Source organism: Carassius auratus, chromosome 35, assembly GCF_003368295.1.
Source record: "Carassius auratus strain Wakin chromosome 35, ASM336829v1, whole genome shotgun sequence".
Taxonomy (NCBI): Eukaryota; Metazoa; Chordata; class Actinopteri; order Cypriniformes; family Cyprinidae; genus Carassius; species Carassius auratus.
The window spans coordinates 8573094-8593447 of record NC_039277.1 but is presented as its reverse complement, the minus strand read 5'-3'; the positions used below and the strand labels follow the sequence as shown (position 1 = coordinate 8593447).

General features: G+C 34.9%; 2 protein-coding genes across 3 annotated transcripts in view; one reads left to right on the top strand and one right to left on the bottom strand.

The window, feature by feature from the left end:
* The window catches only part of LOC113054258 (leucine-rich repeat transmembrane neuronal protein 4-like), a 29145-nt gene extending 22113 nt beyond the window's left edge, over positions 1-7032 (top strand). The window contains exon 3 of one of the 2 annotated variants that reach the window (XR_003277360.1): positions 5775-5830. Coding sequence is in view for 1 of the 2 variants with exons in the window: in XM_026219678.1 (XP_026075463.1) it covers positions 5775-5840 (66 nt within the window). In the remaining variant the exon portion in view is untranslated. Of the gene's footprint in view, positions 1-5774 lie in introns of both variants that reach the window. The other variant, XM_026219678.1, reaches the window with a different exon arrangement.
* Positions 7033-13396: 6364 nt separating this feature from the next.
* The window catches only part of si:ch211-127i16.2 (probable flavin-containing monoamine oxidase A), a 31860-nt gene continuing 24902 nt past the window's right edge, over positions 13397-20354 (bottom strand). Inside the window, exons 11-12 of the mRNA XM_026219681.1 lie at positions 18734-18834; positions 13397-14553 (exon numbers count right to left, since the gene is read on the bottom strand). Of these exons, the coding sequence (XP_026075466.1) occupies positions 14262-14553; positions 18734-18834 (393 nt within the window). The 3' untranslated portion in view covers positions 13397-14261. The remainder of the gene's footprint in view (positions 14554-18733; positions 18835-20354) is intronic.

Below are 20354 nucleotides of genomic sequence, written 5' to 3'. Positions count from 1 at the left end.
AGCGTTTGGAAACTGTGACATTACCGTGAGGAAAAAACCAACCAAAACAAACCATGGCTAACAGTCAGATTCAGCGTATATTTATGATCCAGAATCAGATCCCGAGGCTGAAATTCAACAAGAGCAGCAGCAACAACAGCGTCTCTATGTGGTATGTACTGAAACTGTATATATTTGCTTAGCGGTTTTGGAAAATTACTAAGTTCCACTTTGTCGTCTTTTTTTTTTTTTTTTTTTTTTAAGCTGTACATGTGGAAAGTGCAGTTTGATGACAACATCACATGTTGTTTACTTGATGTGCTTACGCGCCGATAGCTAAGTTAACAACACAGAGATATTTGAAGCCGTTTTACTCACCGCCTGCGGTTCCAACACACGATCGTGACCCTTTTTCGTTGGGACTGCATTATCCTTAAGAAATAAACGATGTGCAAATCTGTCGTCAAACTGGGCCTTGTTTGTAAAACAAGTATTTTAGAAATGCAGGGAACAAAAACAAACACTTTGTAAAAATAAACTCCATCCACTGGTCCCTTAATGCTGTTTCTCTTTAGGTAATCTGTGCAGGGTTGTCTTGCCCTGGCAACCAAAAACACACTCCTTTTGTGACATTTTGCGACGCTCTCGCTCTGATCGGTGAAGTCTGTTGTGCTCTCAGTGCTCTGCTATACAGGAGCGTGCGCTCTTCCGGGAGACGTGCCCTTAGGACCCATATAAGGAAATTCCGCTCCATCTAACGTCACACAGAGCCATACTCGAAAAAAACTTTCCGAAACTTGTGACAAACTGGAAGGAGTATTTTTGGAACAGAAATACTCCTTCTAACATACAACTTAATTTTTTAAACTTTGTCCATGTTTAGTATGGGAATCCAACTCTTTAACAGTGTAAAAAACTCAGTATGCATGAAATAGCATTTCCCCCCCCCACCACCCCCCCCCCCCTTTAATAATTTAGAATGAATCGATTAAAAACCCAATGAGCTAACTGCTTTACAGATTAATGGCTGGTTAGACTTTATGAAGCTACTTTTGCAGCACTGTTTCAGTGTTCCTCTGAAACCCTCCTCCTTCCCCAGCTCCACCTGTATAGATATGCTGCTTGTGCAGCAGCAGTACAGTATGTCTTAAATACTTACAGCACCGTATCTGTGTATGTATTGGCAGTAGAAAGTTCCTGTATTTGCTTTGCAGCAGCAGTAATCTAAAAATACAGTAATAACCAACAGCAGTAACGTAGCAGATCTAGTCCGCCAATACATATTAACACCATGCTAAAAACCTACTGAGAGTTGTCATGATAGAACTAAAGTAAACTAAAACTATTAAAAGCAATTTTCAATTGAAATAATGTAGAACTAAATTGAAATAAAATAAATGTTACATTCAAATTTTAGACTTTAGATTTTAGAAATCTTGCCTTAGCAAGTACTAAATTTAAAACTAAAATAAACTAGAATGTATTAAAGTGGTCAAAATATTTAAAATGAAATAAAATGGAAAAAAAAAACACATAACAGATGATTAAAAGTAAAATTAAAATTGAAGATATATTAAAAATTCAAATTCTAAATATCAATAAATACTATAATAGAATATAAATAACACTAAAATAACAATGATCCCATGTCTGACAATGTAATAAAATAAAATAATAATAATAAAAAATAAATAATAACATATTTTAGTACTAATATATGTAAGTAAATGTTATATATATATATATATATATATTGGACCATATACATTAAGTTCACTAAAACAGTGCCTTGATTATTAACTAATTTTTGTTATGTGTTTTACTTCTTGCATTAAATATTTTAAATGTAATTGGCTCACCTTGACTTTTTGGGTAAAAATATTTGCTTATTACCTTTTTTAAGTTTGAGAAAGTATTGAAAGTATTCTTCAAAAATATCACGATCAATGTTTCTAGTTATCTTGACAAAGTCACGTACTTAAAAACGTACACATCTATTTAAAAAATCCCCCCAAATCAACAGAACACATATCCAGGTGTTACAAAAGAGCATCAGTTCGACAAAAGCAAAAATCAAGGGAAGGATAATTGGAGCCCTTTTATAAGGCAACTTTATCTCCTCCATCTCAAACTTCTCTAATTTGCTCACTCTTTCATCTTTGCTATCTGTTAAAAGAAAAGCAGGAGACCTGTGCACTGCAGACGACCTCCCGTTGTTTGGAAGACGCAATGGGATAATTGGAGCCTTGGGCCGGAAACTTATAGAGAAACAGTCTGGCATATGTCTCACGTAGAGCTTCATACTACTGACACAATACGAGCTAATTACTACACATTTTTGCTCCTAATTAAACCTCAGTAATATGATCTAATAACAGCTCTGCCCACGAGGAAGTGAGGTTAATTTTACTTTCCTAAATAAAGACTAAACACAGTCTAGGTAATCACCTTGGCCTATAAAGTGGAAGTCTAAGTGATCATCCATTATTCAACTTGGCTTTAAACTGTGTGTGTTGTGCTGCCATGTGATAATTGGAGGTGCTGAGGGTTCAGCCACGCAAAACTTATTAGCACACTAATTAGTTAAGTCAGCTTTACCACCGCGGGTTTCTGTGCATCTCTTTGGTGGAATTTCCAGCCATGCTCATCTCCTTATTAAATATCTTTCACCTTGTCTGATTTATCACATCTTTGCTGCATCATTCTTGATTGGTGGCTGGTCTGTTATCAGTAATGACAGGACTGTGCTGTTTACCCTGTCATTGTGTCTGCCACTACTGTCATAACAGTAAATATGTTTCCAATCGCATGCTACCATACTGCTGTTATTATTTCTGCAGTGTGAAGCCTCTATATGCATTAGGGCTGCAAGAAACAACTATTTTAAGAACTGATTAACCTGTTGATTATGTCTTTGATTAATTGAATGATTATATATTCCATACTGAAGTCTGTCATTTATGCCGATTTGTATGCAAAAACAATAAATAGTAAAAAGTAATATGAAAAGAAATGTAATGAATAGGAGGTGTCAGATGATGAATTTACAGTTTAATGACGACAGTGAAATTCATTTAATTAATTCTTTTGCTTTAAGTTACTAATTCAAACACTCACAACGTAAGAATATGAATAACAATTTTTGCTTTTGGCATGGAAATGCAAAGACCTTAATAATTGCTAATAAAATTTGTTGATTGTTATTATTATCGGCTATGCCGATTTTACAAATTAGTTGCTAAACTGTGGCTGTCATCTGTTATGCTATGTCTGCTTTTAGTATTCTGGAGTGTGCGTCTGCTCCTAACATTTGTTTTAAGTTATTTTGTTAGGATTCTTCATTTTTCAAGTTTGCATTTTTTTTTTTTTACTGATCAAAATTTAAAGTTCTTTAAAATAATGATAATAATAATGTCACAGGGCTGTGTGTTCAGTCACGATACAGTAGTCCGTCTGTTGTAGATTTGACATGTCCAGGTGTTTGCAATTTCACTCACTAACTAACAAATATGTAAGGATATTGCTCATGAATATTTAATGAGTTACTGGCCACCTTTAGAAGGTTACCCAGCAACATCTGGATGACCCAATTAATATTCACGCAGTATGCTTTAATTTTTCATTGGGGCATACACACTGGATGCCGTTTTTAATGGAGCAGAATGAACAGTTGAAACATAATTTGTATAAAAGGTCAGATGAAATAAAGAGTTTTGATGGCATTGTATGCCTTCATATCTCAGTGAAAAAACTCACTGAAAACACTTGCAGCCAAGTCCATTTCAATTGTAAGTCGGTGATACAGCTTGTGTCAGCCAGTTTGACTACAAGAAAATTGTGTGTATTCGCGTCTGTGCGTTTATCTTTTTAGAGTAAGTTTACTTAAAAACAGCGATTGTATCCTCTCGTCGCTGGAAAATATAATGGAGCGATTCAGTATTTAAACTGTATTTAATAAAAGTCATGGGGCAGTGTTGACAAGTTTATTTTCTCCTGGATGTGTGAGCTGCGCGATTTCTGATATGTGTGTTTGTCAGTAAGCAGCTCATTAATACAGAACGATAATTAAAGGCTCTAATGCACACCAGCACACCAGTATATGTGTGTATGTAAGAGCTAGACGACGAATGCTGATGGTGTGTGATGTCATGGTAGTGGTGTCCCAATCCTTAGGGGAATATTGTCTCCCCTACCCTTTGACACTATGTTTCAAGGGACAAGGGGAAGGGGTAGGCGGAGGGGTAGGGAAAGGGGAAGGGGTATAAAATGAAATTGGGATTGGGCCTAAAAGTGCATGCAGACCATTGGAATAAGCTGCACCAACAGTTTACAGTTACAAAGAACCCTTAGAAAGATGACAAACATGCCACTCACTATGTGATATATATACATATACAGTATTCATCTATTTAAAGATTTTTATTCTCAAAAGGCAGCATCCCTTATTGTCCTCATTTTAAGCAATTATTTCAATCTTTGTATGAAAATATGTCTTCAAGTTGACTCATTGGGCAGTATAGCTGTTATTCCTATGGTTTCTGAAAGAACCTTAGTTGAACTTGGGGATAATTGAGATGATGATGATTATGCTCAATGCATATTGCTAATTAGTATTCACGGTGGTTTGTTTAATCCATTTAAGACAAAGTGCTCATGACAGCAAGGTCACTTGAGTGGAGTAAATTCAGTCGTCTCAACTCTAATTAACATCTTAACAAAGATGGCACAGTGTGCTGCCATATTTCGATTTTGGACTTGCTTAACCGATAGCAGCCATTTATTTATTTTTGTTGCATGCATGCATGCGGGTTTCATTTTATACCAAAATTGAATGCAACTGAATTGACGTGTATGTATTATTATCCTGACACTTTCATATAATCAGATTTATATTTAATTAACTTTTTGTTCCATGGGTCAATGACAAATAAGACACAGAAAATGAAAAAAAAATATAGTTTACTGCTGAGATCTTAGAAATGTGCTCTTTTTATTCACATTGGATTTATGTAGTTTTGATAAATTTGCATTTACATCTGTTATGTCAAAATGTATTAATTACATAAAAAGTGACAAATATTTTGTGTGGTATAACCATAATTTTTCTTGCATTTGAGTATATGTGAGTGTACTACACATCTTAATATTTTATTTATTTATTTTTGTACTATTATTATTATTATTATTATGCTGCATGTTTTCTCCCGTATGCAAAAGAAATTCAGTTTCCATATATAAAATACATTGTTGTATCAAGTAAAACATGAAACCTATTCAAAACCTTTTTTTATTTTTTTTATTTTAAGGTGTCCTTGTTCCAGTGTAATTATTCATATTGTAAGGACATTAAAATTACTGAGTGATATTAATAAACTACATATACTCACTACATGTTTAGGGTTAGGATTAGGGTTTGGTTTAGGGTAACTTGCATATAATTATGCATAATTAATTGTTATTATAATAGTAAGTACATGTAACATATGTAACAAGGACACCTTAAAATAAAGTGTTACCCAATTTCATATATTAACATCTATATTTCTATAGCCCATAAAATATATATATTTGTATATACATTCTAAACCCATCAATATGTGTTGATGTGAAAAAATATATATATTTTTAATAATAACAAAAACATGTAAAATACATATTTTTGTACATATGATGTTTTAATAAACTAAATGAAGCAACCATATATGCCAACAATATTGTTGGCATATTGGTTGCTTCATTTAATACCATATAAAAAAATCATCATATATGAATTAGGTCTTGTTTGTCTCCTACAGAATGAATACACATGTCCCAGACCGTTACCTGGAGCTTGGATCGGAGACATACCCACCATACACTGAAGGGACAGTTTTGTTCCGGCGGAGGATTTGTGCCTACCTGCATTTCATCAGTCGCATCAAGCTTGGTTCTCATGATTCCACTCATGCTTTCAGTGCTTCTTTAGTGGATTGTGGTCAGCCGGACACAGCTAACGGACATCTGAGAGACAGTGGGAGCAGATGCCTCAGACACATATTTTATTAAAACACATTTGGATGCCTCACTTAATACTTTAATGCACCGGGACACATGCGTCAGGTTTATCTTGGAAGCCTTCAGTGAAACATACCAATGAAAGTTATCCAGCCTTTGATGAAACACCCAGCGTCATTTGACGTTTGTGTGGACCTATACATAAACTATAAACTTTGTTAATATACCCTTGAATTTAAAACTGTACTTGCCCTTTCCTTTGTTATTTAATGTAAATCCTTGGGAAAAATTGTGTATCAGAATAACTAAATAAAACAACTGAGTTAAAACCTTTATCTTTGCTGCCTAATACTGGATTTGTAATGCTTTGTTTATGCAAACTTCCCTGTACAGTTTTATTTGAAGAGATCCTCGAGTTGACATGCCCTTCACAACAGTAATAAACGTCCTTGTTATTCGGAGTAATTTAAACACGACCTGCGATCTCATTGACTATGCCAGCACTGTCTCAATGTTTGAAATGTTTGAACGTACACATGTAGTCTCATTTAATAGAAAAGTGTGTAAGCAAATGTCAAGATCTGAATATAGAGAATGCGTTTTAAGTCCTAGTTTAAAGGCGAAGTGTCTTTTTTTCAATGTTGAAATCATCTCACATCCTTTCCATTTGGTGCCGCTGGTGGCACAGGAATTATTCACGTTTGTTGTATGTTTTGTGGCGAAGTGTGTGTGTTAGTGTTATTGGGTATTGATATGTTCAGGTTCCACCTGCCCCTCAGTCTTCAAATATTGCAACTTGAAAGGGTCATTTATTTATATGCTCCCACATTTTAATTTAATAATTACATTTTGTAACAAAACTGTATGAATTGAACGCCACTGAGTTCTGGTTTATAATGAGAATGTGGTAAAAATCAGTGGTGAGGAATATACATTTGTCAAATGGAAATTAGCATCGATCAACTTGCTCATTTTTTATGCATTTATTATTAATACTTTATTTAACAATATGGATTTTCTTGCGAAAGCAAAATAAAAAAAATAATAATACTGAGAAGTACTGAATAGACTTGCCATTATTTTTCACTTGTAGAACATATTATGTACAGTTGGTCATTCGTACATGATAATTAGAATTAAACAACTGTAATTATGTAAAATATTTGAACAATTAGGATGTTTTATGTTTTTAAAAGAAGTCTGGTAGCACTTTATTTTACAGTCCTGTTCCTCATGTACATACTATGTACTTATTACAGTAATTACAATAACTATGTAATAACTAGGTACTAACCCTGAACCTACCCCTAAACCTAACCCTACCCCATGTAGTTACCTTGTATTACCAGAACTTTCTTAGATAAATGCAGTGTAAGTACACTATAAGTACATGTAAGTACCCGTACTGTAAAATAAAGTGCAACCAGAAGTCTCTTATGCTCACCATGGCTGCATTTATTTGATCAAATTACAGTAAAACCTACTAGCGACTGCAACTGTCAGCGATGAAAATCTGTACATTTTTAAAAAGTCGGTAAAAGAAAGTTCAAGCGACTTGGCTGCATCCGCACGCTCAAGGGAATGTCTTTCCATATATCTCCTCTTCGAGATGCTGTCAGATCAATATCGGCCTCATAACCCTGAAGGAGAGCCTCTCCGATTTGTGCCAACCCTGCCCTCTCCAAACAAACAAAGCTCTGGATGTTCAAATCTCATGTCATAATTAGCACTAATTATGCCATTTCTCAAGAGGGGGCTAACATGAAGAGTTTGCCCCGCATCGAGTCCTCCAGGAACACGTCAAGCTGTCTGATATGAGGTCCAGATGGTAAATCATCTCCGGTGTTTTCCTACAGTGTTGTATCTCTCCCCTTCTCTCTCTTGCCTGCTGAAGTGACAGCTAAACAGACACAGCACTGTGTTCGACCGAATGCTCCCCATTAATTATTCATAGGCCCCCCATCCCTTCTTCTTTGGAAAGGAGTCTTGACATTTTGCCCAGACAACGGCCTCCTACTGGAAAGAGTGCTGTGTGCAGAAGACCCGACTGCATCCAGAGATTGGCTGTTGTGTGCTCTATTAACCTCAGTTGTGATGCCCCAAGAGTGCTCAGGCTCAAAAGACCAAAAATCAGTTTTGTGAAAAAAATAAAATAAATTGTGTTAAATGTCAAACTAAACCTCTGAGCAATACTTTGTTCAGTTTGTGCATTGAGGTGATTTAACTTGATATGCTATGCCTTTTAGATAAACCAATAGTCTATTGTAGTTTTATATTTGCAAAATGCACATTCACTCATTATGGAAAGAAATAGGTGTATGTCATTATCATTGAATCATTCACTCGACTGATTAGTTAAAATCAATGATTCATTCAGGAACACTTGATTGCTTTGATTGTGTCTGGAACTATTTCTGTTCGTTGGCTGAAATTGACAATGAGTGAAATGTAAGTTGCTCAGTTTTTACTGGACTTGCTAAATATGGCCTTCAGCGTATGGATGGAACAACTTAAAGGGATAGTTCACCCAAAAATGAACATTTTATGTTTATGCTTGATTGCTATCTGATACCAAAAAAAAAATAAAAAATGAGTTAATGGAATTTACTCTTCCATTATTTGACAGATAGACTGCAATGGTTTGAATTCAAAATCTTTGTTTGTGTTCTACTGAAGAAACAAAGTCACTTACTTCTTAAATGCCCTGGGGGTAAGCAGATAAAGATCAAATATTCATTTTTGGATAAATTATCCATTTAATTGCAGTGTTAGAATATTCAACTGTTTTTGAAATGCATTTATACCTGATCAGAAATATTAAATAAAAATATGTATTCATTTCGTCATACTTAAAGGAATAGTTTTAATCCCATTGACTTTCGATTTCTGTAAATATAAATCAATAGGAACTGAAACTGTTCGTTTCCAACATTCTTCAAAATATCACCTTTTTGTTCTGCTGAAGAAAGTAAGTCACACAGTTTTGGAACAACACAAAGGTGAGTAAATGAAGACAGAAGTTTCATTTATGAATGCTTTTAAATAAAAAAAAGACCATGTCTTTTTTAAAACAGACTTAATACTGTATGTATAAGCTTTTAAATCAACATGTTTTGCTTAATTTCACTGTAAGATAAACATTTATTTTTTTTATTCCATATGTACAGAAATAGACATGATCATGTCATGGTTTAAAAAATATGCTTAATCATGGATAGATGAGATTTCAGAGCATCAGTTGAAAAGTGTGACTGCATCACAGATGATTGACAGATAATCTTACAGATTGATGTGGGTGTCAAGTGACAATACTTCAGGGAAGGATAATGCCTCACATATACATATATAGTGAGGAAGAAAACTGCCCCATTCTTTAGCAGCACATGGTTGTACACTCTCAAGGGAGCGAAAGGTTGGAAAGCCCTATGCAACATCCAGCCAGAAATGGTCTTTCGAGGAGCCCATCTCATAGCTAATTAAAAGCTGAGATGATCTAGACTGCCCAGTTCACCCACACAGTACAAGACATGGTTTAAAAAGACCAGGGAACTGTTAATTAATATGAAAACCAATAGTCCACAAGATAAGGCTACAGATGTTAAAGCAATAGCTCACCCAAAAATGAAAAATTGCTGTAAATCAGGCCATCGAGATGTAGATGAGTTTGTGTGCTGTCAGAATGAGTCCAAACAGCTGATTAAAACATCAAAATATTTTGTTTTTTGATTGTTTTGGACTGTTTTGCTTGTGATTGATGCTTAATGTGCATATTTCTCTCCTGATTCAGATGAGACGACTGATTAATCTAATCTACCGTACATCTAGGATGGCCTGAGTACATTTGATGCAAATTGTGGGCGAACTATTCCTTTAACATCTAACAGACTACTGGTTTTCATATTAACGAATAGCCTCCTGGTCTTTTTAAACCATGTCTTGTACTGTGTGGGTGACAGTGGGTGAAAAATTATCTTCAACTCAATACAATTTTTATTAAACTGAGCATGCGTGAACAGTGTAAACAAACTTACATGAAATTTCAGTTTCAGCGAAAAGTTTAACTATTGACACAAAGCTGAGAACTGTTTTCTGAGCTATCATAGAGCGACCTTGAGTAATACGATTTCTCAGGTGCCCCTCTAACACCCCTTAAGTTTTGAGAATGTAACATTATATCTGCTTTAACTTCAGCATCTTCAGGCAGCAGTCTGATGTTATAACTCAAAAAGCATAGCAATCATTTATTAAGCCTTCATTTAAAATTCAAATAATATTTCAGAATATTACAGTTTTTACTGTATTTTTTTAATCAAATAAATACAGTATTGGTGAGTATAATGCATTAGGTGTTTATACTGTGAGCAGACTTGTTAAATATACCGGGGCTATTTAGTTTTGTCAAATCTAGTTTTCTTTTGCATCAGCCTTGTCAAATTTTATTACATTATTTTCTTGACAGCTTTGAGTCCCAACTTTTGGGATTCCTGCAGCAAACCAGCAGGTTTTAGGCGCTGCTGCTGCTGTTTTTCTGCAGTTGAAATGCATGGAGTGGTTCCAGATCAGCCATCGGCTCCCTGTCAGCGGAAGAGGGTTTGCAAGGTTCGTCAAGAAAGAAATATTCATTCTCTTTTGAGAACCAGCTTTGTGAGCAGTCTTTTCTACAGGTCTTATGCATCAAAATGAATTATGAAGTTATTTAAAGAGTCTTGAGTGCTTTGGGCTTTGTAAAGACTGGGTGTTATGGAATGTGCCTGTTTTATGCAATATATATTATTATATTATTGCAATTTTATTACATTGGCTGGAATATAAAAATGCAAGGAATACAACAAAAACATCATACAGCACTGTAGGTGATTGACTAACCCCTCCCCCCCACCCCCCACAAAAGAAAAGCCCAAATGACTTCCATCTTGGTAAGGATACACCTAATCTGAAGTTGGTGCATTGCTTAAGATCATACATCTTCAAACTGCAAACCAATGGAGGCGATCAGCTAAAGCCTAGGACAAGTTGTTACATTATGCAATATTTAGGCGGTGGATCCTTTGAGACATACACAGCTGTTTGTGGGATGTCCAAAATAATAGCCAATCTACACAGCGGAGTGTCTCTAAATGAAGACTTGTGGCTGTCCGGCTGGATGTGGTGGTAATCTAGCAAATGGAATGGAAAATCAGATTCACAATCACAAGAGACTCATCTTTCCTGTGGCTTCTGGCCAGAGCGAGCGGAGGAAGTGCCGGCTGTGTCATCTCGCCACCACTGGAGCCCATAAATTGGACGCTTACAAAAACACGTCGGTCAGGCCAGGGATTGATCTTGATGGGGTGGGCGTGCAAGCAGGGAAAATGAAAAGTTGATCCCCTGCGAGGCAGCGATAATGAAGACAAATAATGCTCGGTTAGGGGCCGCCGGAGGAGTCAAATCGCTCCTTGGAGAGCATCTGAGCTTGAGCTTTTTCTATCATCTGTGTAATCAAGCACTAGCGATTAAATCACTTTCACAGGGACGTTCGTGCGGTATGAATGGCTCGTCCATCTCTCACACTCCTCGAGATGTGTCTGCTGTTCATGTGTGGGCGCCCACACGTGTGTCCGTGAGTGTTTGATCTGCTGCGAAGCATGGATGAGTTTATTTCAAAGTCGCTGTGGCAAGATCTGCTTGAAGTTTATTCCAGATCTGGCATTGTCTATATTTAAACTCCTAGCTTTACTTTCTTTCTTTCTGTGTGCAACAATTACATACATTTAAAGAGGCCTTGACAAACTTGTTGCATGTCTTGTGTGCTTTATTCTACTAAAGCACTGAAACCAATTGACATTCCCATGGGGTTGACAGAGAGAGCATTTACTGTGCATGACAATAACTGTTATAGCTCACGGTGTGTTTGCTTCAGTTCTGTGCTTTGATGTTTCATATTCCCTTTACATAGGAGCTTCGTAATTATATGGCAGGGCACTGAGAGCTTAGAAGATCAAATATGGAAATTTCACATTTCAGGTTTCGTTTTAAGATAATGTGGCTGATTATAATGGTGTTCCGGTTTAATTTGATTTGAAAAGATTTGTGCTTAAAGTCAACAGTTTTACTTAACACCAAATTGCTGTGCATATTAAACAGGTCTTTTCTTTTAACCATCTGGCTCTATGTAGCACAACAGCTTCTGGAAGTGAAAATCCCATTCATTTATTTTCTCCACAGGGGAATCAATTTTTAACGGTAACTTCTAAATCGTCAAAGACAGGCCTACTGTGCGCTATGAGGTTGTTAATCGATGGTAAATGTTTTTGTTGAAGCCGACAGACCACATTATTTCAACCTTTTTAATTGTCTTTAGCAGTGGAATTTTTGATGAAAAACTGTATTATCCGTGATTCTGCAAAAATCAGAGAATCAATCAGAGAATCGCAAGATAAACTCCGCCCTCTCCCATGAAGCACTGTGAATGAAACTGTCTCAGTTCAGGGTGTTGTAAAATGAATGTCTCGTTTCACACTAAAATGTCACATTGACAGAAGTAAAATCTGCGATGTTGATAGCTCTGAAATATTGTGGGTTTTAAGATGTATTCTAAGCGGTGTTCATTTAGTCAACCGAATTAAGATTTTGTTCAAATAATGAAGATGAGACAAAGGGATCAAGATTATTATTTAATGATTTTAAACATACCGTTGATGAAAATATGAGAAAAAAAAGACATTTTATATATATATATATATATATATATATATATATATATATATATATATATATATATATATATATATATATATATATATATATATATATATATATATATAAAACAACAACAACATGGATTAAGTGCCTTTTTGTGTAGATGTTACATACAAATGAATATGGATTCTTTGTGCTCTATTATTTAACATAAGTTATACATTTCATAAAAAAATTCAAATAGCATTAAAAGGTTTGTTCACCCCAAAATTAAAATTCTGTCATTAATTACTCATCCTCTTGTCGTTCCAGCAGCATCACATGCATGCATCGTGGTATTGCTGTAAACACACGTCAAATAATGACACGGGAGTCCTTTTGTTTTCTTTGCACAGAAAAAAAATACTTTCATGGCTTCTTAAAATTGAGGTTAAACCACTGATGGTCTATTTTAACCATGTTCTTACTACCTTTCTGGTCCATAAAATGTTTCAGTTGCGCTGCTGTCTATGCAGGGTCAGAATGCTCTCAAAAATATCTTCATTTGTGTTCTGAAGATGAACGAAGGCCTTACAGGTTTGGAAAGACATTAGGGTGGGTAATTAATTATTGAATTTTTATTTTTGGGTGTATAACGGATTGTAAATGTATTCACTTGCTAACGTAGTGCATTTCCATCTTATAATTTGCATGAACGCAGGTGAACATGAACAAACCTAACCATTAACAATAAGCAGTCTGTAAAGAACATGCAGTACCCAAAATGTGATAAGTGAGTATACAGAGTGAATATTAGTGTCAAGACTTATTAATGTTGATATTGTATAATGATACTGTTTCTGGGATATTAAATATTCTATGTTAAAACATTCAATAATGTTGGTTTCAGATTAAATGTCTGGTCTATTATAGTTGGACACATTTTCACTGACCATATTATTGTTATTAACTAAAATGATGTGGCATTGTGCCTCTATGCATAATGAGAGCCATTAAACTCATTTGACATGTTCAAAAAGTCCTTGACAATAATGAGTGCCCAACGTGCTATATTTTTCTAAAAACAATAGATTCTCATGGAGTTGAAAGGAAGAGTTTAACGTAGCTCACTGTGTGTTTGCTTCACTTCTTCGCTTTGATGTTTCATATTCCCTTCACATAACGCATATATTTACAATTCTAAAAGCAAATTAGAAAATCAAATATTTAAATGTCACAAGTCAGCTTCCTTATTAAGTCCAAGATACAACAAGTGATTATAATAATTATAATAATATGATTATAATATGATTATAATAATTATTATAATAATGTCTGCGTAAACGTTCAGCTCAAACTTGCTGTGCATCTGAAATGCTTCTTTCCTCTTTGGCTGACATCTCCAAGCCCTCTTATTTCACCTTCCCACCAACCATCTGGCTCTATTCTGGTATGCAACTTTTCATTATACCAATAAAATCCCACTCTTTTGTCCATTTGAAAATTCTGTTTCATTCAGAAATGCATTGTAAGGAAATGTAAAATGTGTCAGTTTGACATGAATCTGTAAATTACTGTTATTTTAGCTGTGCATTTTAAGGCACAATGGCTAAGTGCTGCTGATAATTATTTTAAAACCATTCAAATCCCCGTTCTGGTTTGGCCAAAAGGTAGGCTGTCACCAGAGCAGCCGCTGTCATTACCACCCCAAAGAGGTAATAACACTTAGACGATGAACACTTTGAATCCTTTCTTGGGTCACTGCGTTTCAGGGAAGCTCGTACTGCGTCCAGTTCCTCCTGGGACAGAGAAGAAGGGCACATCTGAGCCAGGACCTCCATACCTGCCCGCTGACCGGCCTGAATTGCTCCATTAATGTATCCACACCATTGGGTGGCCGTCTCTGTGCCGGCCCAATGAATCCTGACAAAAGAGATGGACATTTAAGAGACAAGACAATGAAGCATTAATCATGTTTAAAGTGTTTAATCAAGTCTTACTACTTCCTGTATCCTTTGAAACCACTATGACTGAGTAAAAAGACCCAGGATGTGGAAAATGTCAAGGTGACTGGTAATATAAAAACTTTGTATTTCTAATTGATGCTTGTCAAAATGAATAATGGCTATATAAGTTAACTAAATCTAACTTTGTGCTAATAGCAGTCATGAGTCTTTAGGTTTGTCATTGAACACATAAAGGTCTTAGATAAACTTTATAATACACACACACACACACACGCACACGCACACACACACACAATTATTAATAGCTTGGCTGTCAATCAAAATAATAATAATAATGTTATCATTTAAAACAAATGTATGTGTATATATATTAAGTGTAGGGTTAAAGAATAGTTTATGCATTTAGCAGACTCTTTTATTAAAAAGTGATTTACAAAAAAAATAATAATAATAAAACAGATCAGAAAACCTCCAGAAGATAATGCACTCATGTCTGCTGTGAAATTTAACAAAAATAACTTTTTAATTGGGGTTCTCAAAAAAAACTAATCAAAACAAAAAAATGCTTATTGCTGCATTCAACAACATGCTCCATGCAAGGCTGTTTCCCATCCACCACGCAGTTTAGCCTTCATGCATTATGGATGCGTGGACATTCGTGAAACCCTGAGGGACGTCCTTTACCCACAATGCTTTTCACCTATGGTCTTTGTGTGTGTGAATCACTAAGACATAAAAGAGGTATGTTTTCTTTTCCAACCTTCTATAGCATGCAAGATATGTTCTTCTAACTCTAGTAATACTGCATCAAAAGCAGCCAGCATAAAATCTTACAGTCTGGAAACTTTTCAGGCTAAGTATCACCTTCAATCAAAATCAGGACATCAGAAGTACCACCTGGTCATTACTCCCTTCAGGGTTATTATATTTCATTTAAATTTAAATCATACAAATAATTTGTTACTTGAAATAAAGTAGCAACTAAAACAGTATATTTATTAAAAATATATATGGATGATAAGAGCTATTCTCTATTTTTATTTAAGTTCCATTAGATGAGGAATGTTCAGCACATTCTCTTGCCATTTACTGTTGCTGTCAGGAACTGTTTTTAACGGAAAGGACAGCATTTAACGAACTTGCTATTTAGATCTAAAAATTGAAGTAAAAAGGTATTTAAGGGGGTGCACTGTGATCCTTATATAGAGTTAAGATAGACAGGATTTTTTCATCAGAAATACATCAAATTAAACAGGACCCATGTATGGTGGAAAATAAATTAAAGCTGTAGTACACTTTTATTTTATATATAACGGTTTCAAGCATAATAAATAATAATAAATAATAATCAATAATAATAAAAAAATAAAATAAAAAAAATAAAAATAAAAGTGTAATACAGCTTTAAGTTTTAATTTGTTTTTCTGGTCCTGGAGTCTGATTGGTTGAGAAGAGTTCAATATTCTATTGATGATAGAGCTCCAACCGTGTCACACCATTTGCGTTATTTCAAAGCAACTGTCATGGCAGATGCCCAAATCAACCATCATTTTAAAAAAAATTTTTTAGGTGAGATTGTAGTTGTTTAGACTTCAAAAACGCAGTTTGTTAAGAAAAAGATAACTATGTGAACATTTGTTTCAGTGTTTTCAGAGATGTGAGCTCTAGGGCGTCGGCAGCCTCACCATCTTCTGGAATTTGTCGCTGGCTCTGATGTCTCTATACTGGTTAAACATGAGATAGAATTCATTTTGGGTAAATCTAATAGACAGTGCAGTATGTAACTTCAGTGCAGTATATCAGAGTGCTACCTTTGTACTTTTGACTTAATTGCCTAGAAACGTTTATGATCTCAGCTTTCAAACCTTGTAAATTTTATCACAAAATTCAAACGATAAATGCCGTTTTGATGCTCTTGAATGTGGAGTGACAGATCGCTGTAGTTCAAGCTTTATCCACTTTAATACAAGTTACAAATTCATTCATGTTAAATAAACATGAGAGAACATTAGAAGGTACTGTATGTTGCAAGATATAGTGAAACTTACTGAAATGCCTTGTGTAATCCCTCGATCAGCATTTCAACCGAAAGATGGCAAATAAAACCGCTTGTGAGCAAATATGTCAATTAATGTTACATTTACTTCAGGAGCATTTTCTAATGTTTACAGTTTGATAGTTAACTATAAAAGTTATATATAACTTTATATTTTACTGTTAATTATACATTGATGTTTGAATAAATCTGCCATTAAGAAAAGTTTTTATGAAAACTATGCAAAATTGAGTTGTATACAAACATTTTTATTTTATTTTTATCAGCTGAGAAAGATGTATTCATAAAATTCATAAAGCAGAACTCTTTATTTACAGTTATTTGCACCAAATTAACATGTTAAATTGACAGATGTGATTTTAAAGTATTAAAGTTCTACAAAACCGTTTCATGTACTACAATGTACTACAAAACTCTTTTGAGACGTCTTGACTGAGATACGTGAGCTCATGTGCTAGCGAACCAGTCATTAATTCATGCTTATGTGCTTTTAATTATTCACATCTAATAAAAATCATTAACATTTTCAGAAGCTACAGTGAGGAAGAATGGATGGAGATGTAATGCATGAAAGAGTCTTGTAGCATCCGAGAGATCAAGAGCTTCAAGATCTCGTCTGTTTTCAAGTGGGTCAAGGACAGATTACAGCCCACCTTCCGGATCGGCCACACAGGTATCAGACAAAATGGGAGTCTGTACATGTCTCAACCACCTTTATATGATGAACTCATTCCTCTCCCTATGGATTTATTTCAATTATGGAAATTTCTCCTCCATTCCAGCCACAGCACACTCTCGCTTTCTCTCTTGCACGCTCTTTCTGTATGTTCTCCTTGGGTGAGCATTAGTTCAGCCCTGTCAATTGCTTAACCGGGCCATTTCAAATAGCCTTTGAGGCGTTTTCCCCTGAGAGCGCTGTCCTTTGACATCTAGTCATGCATTCGGATATGCATTTGCACTGTGAGGTAAAATCTGCATTTATGTATTTCTCTCATGTTTATCTTTATAAACTTTATAAAAGTCACAGAGATATGTGATGAAAGCAATAGGTCACCCAAAAATGAACACCGTCAGTTTACTCATGTTATTCCAAACATGTATGTTATAGTTTTTTGCAAAAGTAAATTAATAATTTTAAAGGGCTCATATAATGCGATTACAATTTTTCCTTTCTCTTTGTAGTGTTACAATCTCTCGGTGCATAAAAGTTAAGCGTCAACCAAGCCCTCCTAAAACGGCTCGTTCTAACATGCCCCCACATGTCTACATCACGATGTGAGAAGATTTGCATAACGCCGCCCAAATGTTCACGCAAAGAAAGAAGGCGTTACTTTTATTCTCGGTGATGGCATTGCCGCCATGTCGAGGAGATGTTGTGTGTTTTGTTGTGAAAGCGAAAATACTTTGTTATATTCAAATAGTATTACAATTAGTTTTGTTGTCAGGACACTTATTATTATTGACATCAAGTAATAAATATTATTATTAAATATATTATTACAATTAGTAACAGTGACTGATAAATATTACAATTTATATAACAATTTATTAAATAATTATTACAATTTATTTGGTGCCTGGACTACTATAAATATTATTATTATTATTACTATTTATTGGTCTAGGCACCACAAAAAAAATGCTCTGATCACAACTAAAATGAACCAAAATGAGATGTGAGCCACTTGGAACCGTATTTTTATTTACTTAGTTTTTTCACTCCACGACATAGAAGTAATCTACATGACCTGTGCTCTGTTTTTAAAGTCATGAGAATTTGAGCTTTAATACAGTCTTGAAGTTGAATGGGCTACTCTAATGCTTTTTTGAAGCTTGACAGCTATGGTCACACTATGAGTAGCTGTTGTATTGGGAAAAATAAAACTCCTTTTGTGTTCCGTCGAAAAATACCACTGGGTTTGTAAAAACATGAGGTTAAATGCATGTTTTTAAGTGTCAACTGTTTTATGTGTGAACCACTCATTGAAGGACAGAGAATGTGGTGAAATGAGACACTGGGGCTCTGAAATAGGCTTTGTTGAACATAAAGGGATTTGGCCAGTGAAGTGGACTGGTTTACCTGCCGAAGGGCTTTCGAAGACTCGGGTGGTAATATGTTAGCATCCCAGGGGTCATTACATTCACAGGACAGCCTCCACTCCACTCTTCTTTTGCCCAGTCCTGAAAACACAACACAACAATTAACATTTTGCAGCAGTCAGTGTCATTGAAAACTTTAATTTCGGGCTAATAAATGATCTAGGATACATTTGCACTCTGTTGTTGTGATGCGGCTTGTCCTTTATTTCCCAAGAGAGACAGCTTTAATATGCAGGTGCTATTTGCATTGACACTGACACAACTTTTAAATCTCTGGCAGACAACATTTGGCAGACTGTCGTCTTGTTTCTCTTCACAAAGAGCAGGTTATTTTTATATTACTGCAGCTTCAAATCATCACAAACTCCCTGCAACCACCTCAATGAATTCTGTGTGGATTCGGCTAAATTTTCCCTTTAATTCATGTTCAAACTAAATTAAAAAAAAAGGTCTAGAAGTTGTTTATAATTAAATTTAATTTAATGAAGAATTATTCATTATTCATGTCATTATTCATCATTAGAGCCCTGTAGCCCTGATGGTCTTAAATAGGCATCTTTATTAATGTTGAATGTTCTTAAATGCGCCTGTAGATTTTATGAAGGCACTTGAAGGAAAACCCTTAAACTCTCCAAGCCTCTCAGAATGATTTGCATGTTAATAATGCATTTTTGGATGATTATATTAAAATGCAGCTGTTTCATCTCAAGCAGCTCTCTTGGTAGTATGCTTCAACAAAAAAAAAAAAAATGTTAACACCATTAGAGTTAACCATTATTAGCTTAACACAGCTGAAAAATTAAAACTTGATGATACCTCCACACCACAATGTGCAAAAATTACATATTGTCTGTTCACTTTATAAATTTAAAATCTGGAACATACAATACATAACCGACATGAATTCAATAAATAAATAAGCAAAAACTAAACGAACAGATGTAGTTGGTGATGGGCCCTTCAACATTGTCCAATTCAGTTAATGCCAAAAGCCTTTAGTAAAAAAAGACTGCTTGAGTTAATGAATAAGACTGAACACAGTTTCAACAGAGAAATGCAGTGCATTATTTGTTGGAGAATTATGATGCAGGATATGTTAATTAAACAATGGAGAATATTTCAATATTTCTCTGATTTATAATTTTTTTATTAAAAATACAGTGGACATAAATATAAATATAAAAAAATGGAATATCATTAGGCCACTGCTCTTCATACTTCATACATTATTTAAAGCCTCTAAGACTTAAAGGTGCTGTAGGGAACTTTTGTAAAAAAAAAAAATATTTTTTACATATTTATTAAACCTGTCATTATGTCCTGACAGTAGAATATGAGACAGATAATCTGTGAAAAAATCAAGCTCCTCTGGCTCCTCCCAGTGGTCTTATTGCCATTTGCAGAAACTCCATCGCTCCCGGTAAAAAATAACCAATCAGAGCTGCGGTCCATAACTTAATATATATAATAATAATAATAAGCGTAAATAATAAGCGAGTACACCATGAGTACACCATGAAACAGTGTTTTTGGCTTGTCCTGAATCACTAGGGTGCACTTATAATAAGTGTTTATATTCAGACTATTTTAGATTGCTTCGG